This window comes from Nilaparvata lugens, chromosome 8 (assembly GCF_014356525.2).
Source record: "Nilaparvata lugens isolate BPH chromosome 8, ASM1435652v1, whole genome shotgun sequence".
Taxonomy (NCBI): Eukaryota; Metazoa; Arthropoda; class Insecta; order Hemiptera; family Delphacidae; genus Nilaparvata; species Nilaparvata lugens.
This window is the reverse complement of record NC_052511.1, coordinates 32,061,119-32,076,574: the sequence shown is the minus strand read 5'-3', so window position 1 is coordinate 32,076,574 and position 15,456 is coordinate 32,061,119. Positions and strand designations below refer to the sequence as shown.

Genomic DNA, 15,456 nt, shown 5'->3' with positions numbered 1-15,456 from the left:
TTGGATATGTTCTCGAAACCTGATATGGAAATTTCTACCCGTTTGCCCGATATAGAATTTGTCGCAATCACTACATTTAAGTTCATAGATTCCAGATTTTTTAAACTTATCTTGCTGTACATTTAAATTTGATTTCTTTTTTATCAGTTCGAATGCATTATTTGTTGTCCTATAACCTAGAATGAATTTTTCTTATAGCTTTATTAAATTTTGTGTTATATGGAACACAAATATATTCTTTATTTCCTACATTTCCTTGATTATTTTGAGTTCTATTCTGTATTAATTTTCCTTTTTGTTTGTAAATCATTCTATCAATAGTTTTGGTATTATATCCATTTGGAAAGAGAAGAAAATAATAAAATATATGGCAATAACAAATGGATATAATACCAAAACTATTGATAGAATGATTTACAAACAAAAAGGAAAATTAATACAGAATAGAACTCAAAATAATCAAGGAAATGTAGGAAATAAAGAATATATTTGTGTTCCATATTTTTTTATTTATTTATTTATTTTTTTTTATCCCATTGCAATCTAGTCTAAAAAGACTAATGAGCAATTTTTTCCTAATATAATAACGGGTTAAATATTAATAAGATAGGTAGTTCTCACCAGGACTACTACTTCTAGCAACTAACTTGGAATTAACATTAGATAATAATAGTAATATATATAAATAAAGTATCATGTATTATAATATACACATTCACACTATCAACACTGCTCTGCTTTTGACACTTTCACTCCACAGCACCACACAACTCGAAGGGTTTGGTCCGCTTCAATCTGCGCAGCATATGTGTGTTGTCAAGTAGCTGAGTGACTTCTTCATTTTCATGCCGTTGGATCCTGACTGCATGCTTGCGTGCGAAGCGCCCAATCTCTGTTGCAACGAACTCCACCTCCAGGTCTCTGTGAATGTCGGCGTTTCGGCTGAATCTTGGAGCATCGACAATGTTCCTCAAAACTTTGTTCTGGAATCGTTGGATTACATCGACGTTACTCTTGCTGGCACAGCCCCAGAGTTGGATTCCATACATCCATATTGGTTTCAGGATTTGTTTGTAGATGAGGATCTTGTTGTAAGTTGAAAGAGCAGAATTTCGGCCTATCAACCAGTATATTTTTCTATATCTGATACCTAGTTCTTCTCTCTTCTTCTTCACATGTGCTTTCCAACGCAGCCTTGCATCCAGAGTCATGCCTAGGTATTTGGCCTCGTTAGCAAATGGAACAGGTTTCCCATTGATGGCTAGGGGAATTTGCTCACATTTTCTGTTTGTGAAGTTGACTTGAACAGACTTGATCTCATTCACTTTGATTTTCCACAGTTTAGCCCAACTGGAGATTTCATCAGCCTCATCTTGAAGTTTCCTTATAGATTCCTGACTGTTGTCGCCCAGAGTTAGTACAGCTGTGTCATCAGCAAATGTTGCCACTGTATCATTTTCCAACTCAGGTAGATCGCTAGTAAACAGCAGATATAGAATTGGCCCAAGAACACTACCTTGAGGTACTCCTGCTCCAATTTCTTTTAGCTCTGAATAGGCGTCTTCCTGCTTGACTCTGAAATATTTTCCCACTAAATATGACTCCAATATTTCAGTGTATTCAATTGGAAGCATAGTTCTCAATTTTACTAATAGGCCTCTATGCCACACCTTATCAAATGCTTGGGCAACATCCAGGAATACTGCACTACAAATTTTCTTCTCTTCAAGAGCCATCTCAATTAAATTGGTGATTCTGTGGACTTGCTCTATGGTGGTGTGTTTCTCTCTAAATCCAAATTGATGTTTTGGTATCAACTTCTTACTCTCTATAATTGGCTTTAATCTTTTCAAGAGCAGTTTTTCAAATAGTTTTGAGATTACAGGTAAGAGAGAGATTGGCCTGTAAGATGTAACATCATGTAGTGCTTTTCCAGGCTTTAAAATCATTATGACTTCTGCAACTTTCCAGTAATCTGGGACATATCTCAGCCTAAAAGATGTATTTATGAGGAATGTAAGCTTCAAGAAAGCCTTCCTTGGAAGCTGTTTCAATACATCTCCAGTTATGAGATCAAACCCTGGTGCCTTCCTGGTTTTGATGCTACTATTGATCATATTTTCCACTTCAATTACAGTGACTGGTGTGATCCTCGCTGATTCTTGAACAGTATGTGGAAGATGTTCATCATCATCATAGCTGTCATCAGTTTTAAAGATGTTCTCCAGATGATTTGCAAACCTAGCTGATTTTTGTTTATTGTCTCTAGCCCACGTACCATCCACATTTTTAATGGGTGCATTTTGGCTTGAAGTCTTTTTAATGCACTTTGTAGCTTTCCATAGGGAGTAGTCAGTACTTTTTTCATTAGTCAGCTCAGTGAGATACTTGGAAAATGTTTCATTTTTTAGATTTTTCATTTCTCTTCTGAGCTGCTGGGATAAATTGTTCAGCACAGTCTTGTCTCTTGGATTCCTATTGTTTTGCCATTTTCTTCTTGCTCTTCTCTTCTGTAATAGAAGATTTTTTATTTCAGAAGGATAGTTGTTGCCTTGAGTCCTCCTTTTTATTTCTGGTGTACTTGCCCAGGCTGCTTGCTGAATGGAGGTCACAAATTTCTCAATTTCTGCTTCAAGCTGATCTTTACTTCTAAGCTGTACATTGAGATCTATGCTTTCCTCCAGTATGAGTCTAAATTGTTCCCAGTTTGTGTATCTATTGCAGAGAAATGGAGATGGTTCTCGTTTTATTACACTCTCACTTAATGTGAGTATAATTGGTGAATGATCTGATGTCAAGTCACAGCTGTCTTCAATTTTGATGTAGTTTGTGGAGAAGTCCTTGATGATGAAAAAGTCTATGAGATCTGGAATTTTTCCTATGTCTGTTGGCCAGTATGTTGGGTTTCCAGTTGATATTGCTTCACATTTGAATTGCTGAATTGCACTAAACAGTTCTCGACCCTTTGTAGTGGTTATCCTGGAGCCCCAATGGGTATTTTTAGCATTGAAGTCTCCTCCTACGATTAACCTTCTTCCAAGATGTTTAAAGAATTCTATGTAGTCTCGATGTTTTAGTGCATGTCTTGGAGGGCTATAAATTGCTGCTAATGACACTTTGCATCCTTTGAGCTCCAGTGATACAACAGAAGCTTGAATTTCATCTGTTTGGTATTCCTTTTCTTCAGTGTGTTGTATTGTTTCTCTCATGATTACTGCACTACCTCCCCTTGCTGAATTATTTGGATGTGTAGTATGGTATGTTCTATAGCCTCTGATTTTGAGATAGGATTGGTTTGTCATGTGTGTTTCTGAAATAAGGCAGATGTCTATTTTGTCGTTATGGAGTACTAATTCTAGTTCTTGCTTCTTCTGGAGAATGCCATTGGCATTCCATGTCATAATTTTCAGTGTGCGGTTCATTGCTTCCTTCTGCTCCCAGCCGGGTTGGTGCTGCTTTCCAGTTTCTGTAACCTTTTTTCAAAGGAGGATAATAGTGCTTCTTGCTTTTCCAGCTTGGTTAGTATCAGCTGTAAAGTTTGTAGCACTCCGTCCTCTTGATTATTTTTGTTCATCTTCTTATCGAGACCTTTTTTTGTAGTATCAGCATATGATAAGGGTTTATCGGATGCTGACAATCTCGTAGTTTTTATTTTGGTGGAAGAAACAGGTATGCGTTGAGTTGAATGCTCCTTGCGCGAATCCACTTGCTTGATTGGTCCTGAATGGGGCTTCATATTTTTGCTTCGCATCTTCTGCAGTTCGACAGCAACACTGCACCCACGATAGCTTGCTGGATGATTTTTACCACAATGAATACATTTCGGCTTTTCTGCAGCTGCCTTTCCATATAACACAAAATTTAATAAAGCTATAAGAAAAACCTTTACAAAAAATAAATTCATTCTAGGTTATAGGACAACAAATATTGCATTCGAACTGATAAAAAAGAAATCAAATTTAAATGTACAGCAAGATAAGTTTAAAAAATCTGGAATCTATAAACTTAAATGTAGTGATTGCGACAAATTCTATATTGGGCAAATGGGTAGAAATTTCCATATCAGGTTTCGAGAACATATCCAAGTACTAAAATCTAAAAATGATACACAAAAGTCGGCATTTGCTGAACACTTGATAGATCCAGGCCATAATTTTACAGATATAAATTCCAATATGAAAATACTCAATTATGGTAATAAAAGTCAAAAACTGAATGTCAAAGAAGAATTTCATATTTATAAAGCAGCAAAATTAAACAGAGATAAAATAATAAACTTAATCCAATCAGACACCAACCCCATTTTCGATAGAATCATGTGAATTTAAACCCAAAATTTACAGTCCTAGTTCATAAAAACATATGAATACACTAACATATGATCAAAATAAGAATCTTCCATTAGTATTTATTTATTTCATATCACTTGATAATGGCATAAATGACCGAAACATGTTGTGATAAAATATTTTAAAAAAAGGGTACTGAGATTTTTATTTATTTTCTTTATATTTATATTACAAGTAGCCCTATACAGGAAAGAGATAAGTACAGTACCTGTTCGTTTTTACCGTATAATTATATGATAATAGAAAGCTTCATTAAAAACAGCCATAACTTCTTTGTTTTCGGATATTTTCGAGAACGGGACTTACACTTCAAAGAATTTGGGGTCGCTAAATCCAAATCCGAAATCAGAAATCTTCTATCTATATTTTTAAGGAAGTTAGACTTTGAGAAAAAGTGATGATTCATACTTTGAGCAAACATTGTCGTAGTTGTTAGATCTTGCCTCTGCTTGCCTTGAGGGGAAAAGACGAGACAAAACGAGGTTCCTGGATAGGAGTCACCATGTGAAAGACACAATTTGACTCAATGTACTTCGACAAAAAAACGTGAACACTGTTCAGTGTTCAAGTTGCACATCTCCTATCGTGTGAAAGTAGCCTTACAGAGTTGAAAACTGAATTCTATTTGTGATGACTGAGAAAAGCATGTTCATCAGAGATTTTTTCAATTGTTGTGAGAGCTGTTACATTATCAATATTGAGGGGTTCACAATCATAGAGTTAGCCAGCTAAGTCCAGCTATTTGCTATTCAATCAGCTGTTTTCTCGGCTGTAATTTTTTCCAATGTATCACTATAGAACAGACTCAACGAATAGCTTAGTTAGCAAATAGCTGGCCAAATCCAAGATTTTGAATACCCCTATTAAATCAGGATGATTTCGAAATCCACTAAGATGATAAAGAAAGTAAAAAGGCTTTAAATGATTTTGTCAATTTTAATATGGAAATGCTTTATCCATGGGAAATGACTCATCCCTAATACTAATTATAATGAGTTATTCATTGGTCGTTTTTATAAAAATATAACTTCTTGTCAAAGTGTACATAAACTTTTCACCATCTCAACTAAAAAACCCTAGATTGTTCTGTACAGCGAAAACAATTAAAGTCATGTTGAAAATATTATCTTAAAAATTACAAGACAAATAGCAGAGTTCATTCAAGAATCAAAGCGAGTAAAATACATAAAATAGCGACAGTGGGAAGACAATTCTTGTATTAAAATAAATTACTGCGATTTTGATAACTTATTTTTCTTGATTTTGGAGCAGCCTGTTGGTTTTTCTTGTTGAGATTGTTTCTTTCCTCCATTTTTTGTGCGAGGAGCCTCATCAGCATCATCCTGGTCACATTGGTTCACTTCATTTTTTTTTGGAAGGAGGTGCTTCATGAGGAAGACCATCATAAAATGGGTGGCAATTGGTGTTTATTTCAATTCTTGTAGGTGGACCCATTTCCCATAAGGAATTTTCAGTCTTGATTCATGGGCCGGCAATAAGTCATCAATTCGTGGTACTTGGGAAGTGTTTTGTGGTCGAGGTAGGTCAATGTACTGTCCATCAAAGTCCAGCTTGACCTGGATCAAGCCATCAGATGTGTATTTCAACACTTTTATGTCATTCACCATGGGGTCGTTAGCATTCCTGCCTGGTCTAATAGACTTATAGACAATTGGGAGAGAAAAGTGTTTGATGAAATTGTGGGTCACCTCCTTTGCCTCGTAGGGGGGGTTTCTCGCCTTTAATGTGCATTTTATATAATCTGAAGGCAGATGAATGGTGGTATGCTTCAGTTTCCTCTCAATGTTGGAGTGCACAGAGTCTACCTCCATCTGGGTGTGACCTTTATGGAGGAACTTTTGTGACACAGTCACCTTGTATTCCACACAGAATGAAAGCAGGGCATTGGATAGTACTGCATTGCAGTTCTCATATCCGCAACCATCACTCCATATTATTATGGGCAAAGAAGGTGATGAGACATTCAATATTATGCTTTTAAGATAGTCGATGACACAAGTTGAAAAGGTATTTGCTGTGAGGTCTGCCTCACATTCAGAGAACCAATAGCATTTGCAGTGGTGAGTATTGATGTTGTATACTGTGAAATTGTGGTTACACAACTTAGTTCTGTAGTACAGAGCTGAGGCATTGAGCATCGGTGATACCTTCACAGCTTGCACATCCTGGGTAAGAACTATACATTTTTTTCCTTGCCATCTTCTTTGTCTTTTAGTTTCTCATCCCTTGCTCTGTTTTCAGCAGTGATATGATTCTGATAATTGTCTATGTCAAGGTGACCTACTTCATATTCGATGCACGTATCACAACTGTCTTTTTTTGGTGGCTGAAAGCCAATATTTCTTTCTTTTATCACACAGTCGAAAGAAAATTTACTCAAAGGTTCTGTATCTTCAGTCCTTCCAGCATGTTCTTTCCACTGACTACAGTACTCTTTGTAAACGTCAGTAATACTGTTTCCAAATGTGGGTTCCAAATATGTTTTTGAGGTAGATGCCCGACAATAATGTGATGGAAGCTTGGGCAAAGATTCCAAAATACTGTGTAGGAACACCTTCTTCTCATTGGGGAACTGATAGTCCCGCGAATTGCGCCTTTCTGTATTCTTTACTTCTTGAGCGGGGTCATGCCTGCTTTAGAGGAACTTTCCCTCACCCAGTTCAAAACAGTCCACTCTCTGATCCCAAAAGTGGCAAGGAATAGGTTTTTGCAGACCTGGAACACTTTTCCATCTTGCCCTCGCAAAGTGTACCTCAGGGTGCCACTCCTTCTTGATACTGGCCCCTTGCTGACCTGTCTTTTCACACTGGCAACCCTCACCAAAGATGAAATGTAGACCTTTTTTTGGTCCCACGATAATTGACTCAGAACTTGTGAAATAGCAACCGTTTCATTGATTCTGGTACAGCATCACAGTCTCGTGTTGTAATCATTTTGCAAAGCTTTGATGTGCAACAAGGACCCATCACTTGTTCGGTTCTGTCTGCTCCTCTTTTTTCCTTTTTCGTTCTTCTTCTTTGTCCAACCAACATAATGTTTCCCAGTCTCTCTTAGTTTTTTATTTTTCACATCATGCCACTCTCTCATGTCTGCTATCTTTCTTCTCTTCTTCTTTCCTGCTTCAATTCCATTTCTTCCTTCCTCCAGCTCTCCTTCTTCAAAATTCTGGTTCTGATGTTCCCTATTCTCCTCTTCACTGTTGACATCATTCACTTGTTCTTCATCTTCTGACCCTGGTTTCCATTCTCCATCACCTTGATCATGCATCCCTTCCTCAAAATTGGCTTCTTTTCTTCCATCCTCCAGCTTTGCTTTTTCAAAGTTCTGGTTCTGATGTTCCCTATTCTCCTCTTCACTGTTGACATCATCCAATTGTTCCTCATCATCCGACCCTGGTTTCCATTCTTCGTCACTCTGATCACTCATACCTTTTTCGAAATTGACTTCATCTCTCCCATCCTCCTGCACTTCTTCTTCTGAATTCTGATTTGTAGATTCTTCTCCAATGCCCATGTACTTTGTTTGTTCATCTGAGGCTGTAGTCACATTTTTATTACAATCTTCACCCTGGGACCCTGATCTTGGTTGGCATTCTTTTTCACTTAGCCTATCACACTCCAATCCCACTTTTCCATCCTCTTTCTCACCTTCTTCCAAGGAGCCTTCTCCATCAGCAGGATTTGTCGAAAGAGACTGAATTGCAGCCTCCATCTCAGAAAATTCATCATCACAAGGAAGCAGTATCACAGGAAGATTGTCAGTCTCTGGCAATAATTCCTGGCAATCTTTCTTGTTTTTTAATAGCCCTCTCTGAAGGCAGCATCTTTTGACAGAGACTGAATAGCTGCTTCAATTTTATATAAAAAGTCATCATCATTTCTTGCAACTGACTCAGGGATGTCATCAAGCTCTGGTGTGGGTGGTTCCATGATGTTGACAACTTCCTGACTGAGCAAATGGTTGTGGGAATCATCCTCTTCTTCGCCAACATCTGTTGAAGTTGCCAGCTGGACCATTTGTTGCCCTCTTGACAGGACCAGAAAGCGTGTTTTCTGTTGGAGAGAGAGGAAAAAAACATGAGACTCAACTACCTATAGTCTGTTCAACAAGACTAAATAGTAAAGTGAACAAACATGAGTTAAAAGTTGAGTGAAGTGGATATTCAGCTAAGGAAACTATGGGAGACTGAATAGCTGCTTCAATTATATCTGAAAAGTCATAATCATTTCTTGCAACTGACTCAGGGATGCCAGCCCCCCTGAAAATTTGTCCTACCCTCCCTAATGCTGTCATAATTATTTCCAGACTAACTGCTCACTTACTTATTAACTTATTACTTAGTAAGTAGTATTGTCTGCTATCAATGGGCTGAGGTCGGGCTGCTCTAAACCTAGCGCCGCAGTGCAGGATGGTTTCTTACAGCTTGGCGTTGTTGTCATTCAAGATGGGTGTCTGGCTTGGAAGTGTTTCGGCCGCATTGCAGGATGACTGTTAACGGTTGCCGGAAGATCAACAGCTGGATTTTTTTCATTATTTTTCGTGATAGAGAAATTCTGATTGCTGATTCGTTCTCAGCGACCCCAAGTTTAGCCTAAAGGCTCAGAATGTCAACAATGTTTCTAAATAATTGAAAATCATCATGAAAAGTCATTAATATGGTAGTACACCACATTTCTGGTAACTTTTTACTGGTGACTGGAGCTATTATTGACACACAAAAATCAAAATAATTGTGAGAAAGAAAACTGCTGATGAACGCGAATAAGACCGCCACTCCATTGTTCTATTGTCTCTGCTGCTTGGCTGAGCCTGGCTGGAGGGATTAAATAACCGACTGGTTTGATCTTTCATCTGTCCGCTAGGCGGAACTATGCCGACCATTGCTGGGTGGAAGATCTTACTGCGGCTGCTCGCATTCCCACCAATGCTGCTATTATTTGCTGTCTCAGCGCCTACTCAGATTCAGCCAAGCAACCAGCCTGCACTGCGGAGCTAGGTCAAGGGTCCTGATGCGATTCCAACCTTTATTGTCAAGGGCTGTGCTGCAGTCCTTTTAGAGCCATTAAAATTCGTTTTTAACTTGGCTATAAGGTCGGGTAGATTTCCTTCAAAATGGAAGATTGCAAGAGTTACTCCTGTTTTCAAGTCTGGGAATAGGAATGATATTAAAAACTACAGACCAATATCCATTTTGAATTGTTTTTCGAAAGTTTTTGAGAAGCTCCTGCATTCGATTATTTATAAGCAGTGTCAGAGGATTATTGCACCTGAGCAACATGGATTTCTGCCTGGTCGCTCAACTGTGTCCAATCTTATAGTTTTTAGTAGTGAGGTTTCACAAATTTTGGATCATGGAGGTCGTACAGATATTATCTTTACAGATCTATCAAAAGCGTTTGACACCATAAATCATAGACTTCTGATATGGAAACTCAAAGTGTTAGGATTTTGTGTAACAATGGTTAATCTGCTACAGAGTTATCTGGAGGCAAGAATACAGTATGTCAAGATTCACAATTTCAAATCAGAATGCTTTGAGTGTACATCAGGGGTTCCTCAGGGCTCTAACCTTGGTCCACTTCTATTTCTTTTGTTTATTAATGATCTACCATCAGAGAATCTTCATGCCTTCTGTATGCAGATGATGTAAAATTATATAAAGAAATCAATTATCAAAGAGATTGCTATGATTTGCAGAGGGATATTGATAGTCTGTCTAGATGGTGTGATGAAAATGGACTAAAAATGAATGTGAATAAATGTAAATTCATGAGTTTCACTCGGCAGTCCTCCACTCATGCAGGTGTATACTTTAAAAATGGTATTCCATTGGAAAAGGTGGAGTCGTTCAAGGACCTTGGAGTAGTATTCAGCCCAGACCTTTCTTTCAATTCACATATTGATTACATAGTTAACAGAGCCAATCAACAGATGGGTTTCATTTTGAGGACATGCTCGCCCTTCACTGATGTAGTACCTCTGCTACTCTTATACAAATCAATTGTGAGGAGTCTATTAGAGTATGCATGTGAAGTATGGAATCCTTATCATAATGAACAGATTCACCTTCTAGAACGCTTGCAAACCAAATTTTTGAGATGTATGTATTATAAAAAGCACAGGGTTTTCTGTCTCTTTGATTACCCAACCAACTCCCTCAGAAGTATGTTCAATATTAAATCACTGAAAGTAAGACGTGATGTTAACCCTTTAGCGCCGGAGTTTTTTTTTACTCTCATTTCTCATGATACTCTCAGAATTTGATGTAGGTATAAAAAGAATACTGTTTCTAGAATTTCAACATATTACACTCATTGGTTTTCAAGATATGGCATGTGATCATATGGACACACTAGGCGCTACCAGGGTCAAAAGCTAAATACATGCACACAGCCTACAGCTGAACTAGAGAGCTCCGTTCAAGAACCGTTCAGCACTGAACTATCCAGTAATAGATAATACATTCTCTTGAGAATACAAATAAAACATCTGATGGTAATAATAATTATTATTATGTCATTCAATGTTACAAATATATGATAAAGACCAAATATATATGATATAGAGACAAAAAAAATATATATATTATAGAAACAAAATAAGCTTTCAATTAGAGTTCAAAATTGTTTTTATAGTATTCACTGTATAGTAGTAATCTATAGTAATTTTACTAATAGAAGTGAAATTATTTCGAATTATCAGTCATTCATATACGAATTATTATATATATTCAAATGACAGTTATGCTCTTTTTTATTTGGAGTGGAAAGGAACAAAACATTTTAGACAGAGGCCTACATCACATTTGATACATTCACTTCTCACTGTACCTTTGCATTCACCAGCACATCTGCGCCGGTTGCAATCTCTAGCCAAGTGACCCGAATCATCTAGTCTTATATCATTGCTGACTCTACAATTATTGTCACCGAATTTGGAAATAGATGGTCATCCAATTCCAGCTCGTGGATTACCAAATTTCGTTAAATAGCAATTCACAATCTCTCTCCGAAAATCCAACTGAGAAATGGAACAGCCAGATTTCCTTGCTAATACCCAACTATTATGCATTACAACATCCATCATCCAAGTTAGAAGTGGCCAATACCACTTTTTTGATCTCACACCAATTCGATAATATGAGAGATTCTCATCCATTCGATCGGTTCCGCCCATGAACTTGTTGTACTGCTTTATAGCATTTGGCTGTTGTACACGAACTCTCCCTTTAGCTGCTTTACAATACCTCTGAGTATGGATGAGCGGCTCTACTCCATAGCAGGTGGACCCAACAGTAACAACTGAATTATCAACCCAATGTACAATCATCCCAACTGACTGAGTTGATCTCTTCTCATAGAAACCTCTTTCCTTCTTTTTCAATGACTTAGAATGAGTCAGCCCACATTCCTTCGGTACTCTATTCTCTCGCAGTGTTCCAGTTACATCATACCCTCTCTCTTTCAAGTGCACCATCAGTTTCACGCTTGTGAAGAGGTTATCACAATAAAATTTAAAATGTAAATTTTTTTTGTCATCTGGGATTTCATCAATCATTTTTAATAATGGTGCTGCACATTTACCGAATTCTTTTTCATAAACCTCATTACCAAATGGATTTTTTCCCTGATAAATTTCAAAATTGATCAAATATCCAGACACTGTATTCAGACACCAGACTTTGTAACCAAATCTGATAGGCTTCCCCCTGACAAATTGCTTGCAGGAGTGTTTACCAAAGTAAGCTACCATAGACTCATCAAATGAAAGGTTCTCCTCAGGCTGAAAATGAGCAATACACTTCTTCTGCAGTAAGTTCATCAGTGGCCTCAGCTTCCACATTATATCATTTCTGTTAATATTGTTGTTGTCTTGACAATGAAGAAAACGACAAATTTCTAAAAACCTGTCTCGTCTCATAGAATCCACAACCATCTCATTTCTCATATCTTTCTTTTCATCCCAATAAGATCGTTTACTCGGAAGCTGATTGTAGCCAGATAGGAATAAAATAGCAAGAAATACTTTCAATTCTTTTGACGTAATTTTTGGATCTTTACAATTCTTGAAAAGAGCATACTTCAATGATTCATCTATGAATAGCTTTATTATTTCGTCATCAAAAAACATTTCAAATAATTCAACTGGAGACTTATCCCGATAAGGTACATAATTTGGCTCTGGAAAAAAAACATCCTTCTGTGGCAAATCTTCATCTTTCCAATCTTCTTTCTTCAACTTTTTACTATTTTTTACTACAGTAGAACTGCTCAAATCTTCGAAAGTATTATCAAGAACTGATGTATCATTTCTGCTATTTGTTACAACTTCAACTTGACTAGTTAACTGTCGTCCTGTGAGATTATCAACATATCCTCCCCCATCCTCATCCCCCGAGTCCTCATCAGTATCAATGTTGGGTGCGGGTGGCTCAATGAAAATACCCTGGACATCATCTGCATCATCACACTCCAAAATATCAATGGCTTCTTGCAGGGTCAAGTCCCTAGAAAAAAAACCCATATGTTATATCTGGAAATTGGAGAAAATGGAACATTGACCCCGCAAGCGCCTAGCGTGTCCATATGATCACAGCAGTAAACAAAGCCATCTAGCAATAAGCAGAAATAATATTTTCTGTCGTTATGTTGTAAGATACTAAGAATAACATTATTAGAAAACAAATACAGCATTATTCAGTTGAATGAGAAAATAGAATCAATATAATTATTACTTACGTCAACCGTATACAGTTCAGATTTGATGAGTCATAGCGATTACGATTTCGATCGGTCATTGTAGAAGCACAATCACTCATAAGAAGTCAAACACGTACTAAAAGCATTGCATCATACATTATCAAGGCCATTACATGCATACCAACCATGAAATTATAAAATTCCCTTCATTTTCCCTTCATTAAGTTGGCATTGTTGCCTGTGATCATATGAACACGCACGGCGCTAAAGGGTTAAATTACTTGTTTCTCTGTACAATCTGTTAAATAATAAAATTTATTCTTCCTACCTGCTTTCTAAAATTAACATATATATAAATACCATTGCTCATTGTTCTGGATTTTCATTTCATATTTCTCGCTCCAGAACGGTAAGACATTATAACTTTCCTTCAAGTAGAGCTCAAAGAATTTTCAATACTTATTCAGAGCACTTGGACATCTTCTGGTTCTCCCTCTCCAAATTCCGAAGAATTTCATATGATTTAGTCTTGTAGTATGTGGTCTATCATTTCGTGATTTGTGCTTGCATTTCTTTTATTCAATTATCCTCATTAAGGCTAGTGGTGGTACATTACACAGACACTTTATTTCCTCTTGTCTATATACTAGTAATGATTATAGTTTACTGAGGTATGTGTGCATTTTTTCTTATTGAATTCAGTTAATGTATTTTTATTATTCTATATACGACTGTATATTTCTTCTATTTTTCGTCTTATTTCATTCTCTTAATTTTATAATTAGCTATTTTTATAATTTATTATTTTCTCATATTTTCTATCTTCTTTTTATTGAAAATTGTATTATGTTGGAAATTATTGTATAGTGTGGAGGAGGCAAAATGGGTTTTTTACCTGTTGTCTCCATGAATAAATAAATAAATGGATTAAATAATTATATGAAAGGGCACTCACACTATTAATATTACTGTCAATAATATTTAAAGATTAATATTGACAAAACTGGTTTGTAATAATATCTAGAAATCTGAATATTGTTCAATACAGTATCAATCGAGCAGTCATAGCAAGCAGACGTAGTTTTTTTAGTGAGAGTAGTTGAAATAGTGTATGCAATAATTAAAGTGCTGAGTTCAGTGTTTTAATTGTTGTGGGCGAGTTCAGTGCCCTGCGCCGGAAAATCAGTTCAGTGCTGAATTATCATCTAGTCTGGCTAAGGAATGTAAAAAATGTTAGGAATGTTGACTCCCAAAAGATTGCCAACCTTCCTCATGCCAGAGTTCGAATAGGAGGAGGAAACAGAGGATGACACAACTATGAGTCAACTAACACCGGCTAGGGGTGTTGAACCAGCATCAATGACTGGAAACGTCAACACTTCCCCAGAATCGTTTCTAAAAACAAACCAACTAAAAACTGCAACAGAGCAGTTTTTGTATAATGCATGGAAAGAAGTCACTTGCCAACAGAGTGAAGAGAGAGAAAGAATGCATAAGCTGGAAAAGGAGTTGGAGAGAGCACAGTTGGAGATTAATCAGCTGAAAGAGATGTTTTCATCAGCATCTACAACCACACAGAATCTTCAATCTTCAGCTTCACATACAATGCAACCAGCATCTTCTAGAAGTAGCAATAAAAGTTATTCACCACCAAATTGGGAGGAAGAAGAGAAAATGGTAGCATCAGTGTTCTGAACAAAGCTCAGGCTAGAGCTACTAGAGGACTGTAATTTACTATTTATATAATCAAATACAAACAAGGGGCGAAATTTAATCTTCAATTTGAGCCAGGTTATTTGTACAGTTAAACTCTGCATTAATGAACAATAAAAAAGAGCAAAAACTCACCAGATTTAATCCAAGCTTGACTACTTGCCCTTTTAAGCCTTTATTAGGTGTTTTGATCAGGTTCAGGGTGGGGTGAAATCTGGGAATAAGACAGGTTCTGGCTTCTGGGCCGTCTTCTCGTTGATTCTGTGTTCAACTTGCAGGCTATGTTCGAACAAAGCTCAAACTGATTCTTTATAAATTCCAATCCGATTCAAATTAATTCAATTTAACACTATTTACGCTGTTATACTCATAATTCACACACACTACACTCAAACAATCAATTACAAGAAATTTCCGATCGAAATTACATGACAAAAATACAAACTCGGTCTTCACAACAACGGGGACGAGACAAGACAAGAGAATGGACGAAACAAGAACTGAAAACTAGGATGACAAGGCAAACAGCTGGACGATCTGTGCTGGCGCAAACAAGCCTGCTATTGGCAGAACTGTAGTCTGGGATTTTGGCGCTACGATTCGAATGCTCTGGCCAAACCAATCAGAGACTGCATGGATTCTCCCTAAACAAAAGAAGAGAAAAATCCGTGACA

General features: G+C 37.0%; 1 protein-coding gene across 1 annotated transcript; it reads right to left on the bottom strand.

The window, feature by feature from the left end:
- Nucleotides 1-8,167: 8,167 nt before the first annotated feature.
- Nucleotides 8,168-13,304, bottom strand: LOC111051541 (piggyBac transposable element-derived protein 3-like). Its single transcript, XM_039435119.1, has 3 exons — nt 13,109-13,304; nt 12,120-12,876; nt 8,168-8,422 (listed from the first exon to the last, which is right to left on the bottom strand). Exons 1-3 carry the CDS (start codon nt 13,186-13,188, stop codon nt 8,168-8,170), a joined length of 1,092 nt encoding a protein of 363 aa, XP_039291053.1. The 5' UTR covers nt 13,189-13,304.
- Nucleotides 13,305-15,456: the final 2,152 nt, after the last annotated feature.

What these genes read in the sequence shown, in the direction of transcription:
- LOC111051541 (XM_039435119.1), bottom strand. Translation starts at nt 13,188, where the DNA reads ATGAGTGATTGTGCTTCTACAATGACCGATCGAAATCGTAATCGCTAT. An exon ending in CTGAACTGTATACGGTTGAC is followed by an intron (nt 12,877 to 13,108) that starts GTAAGTAATAAT and finishes TTTTTTTTCTAG; the next exon opens with GGACTTGACCCTGCAAGAAG. An exon ending in TTTCATTTGATGAGTCTATG is followed by an intron (nt 8,423 to 12,119) that starts GTAGCTTACTTT and finishes TCTCTCCAACAG; the next exon opens with AAAACACGCTTTCTGGTCCT.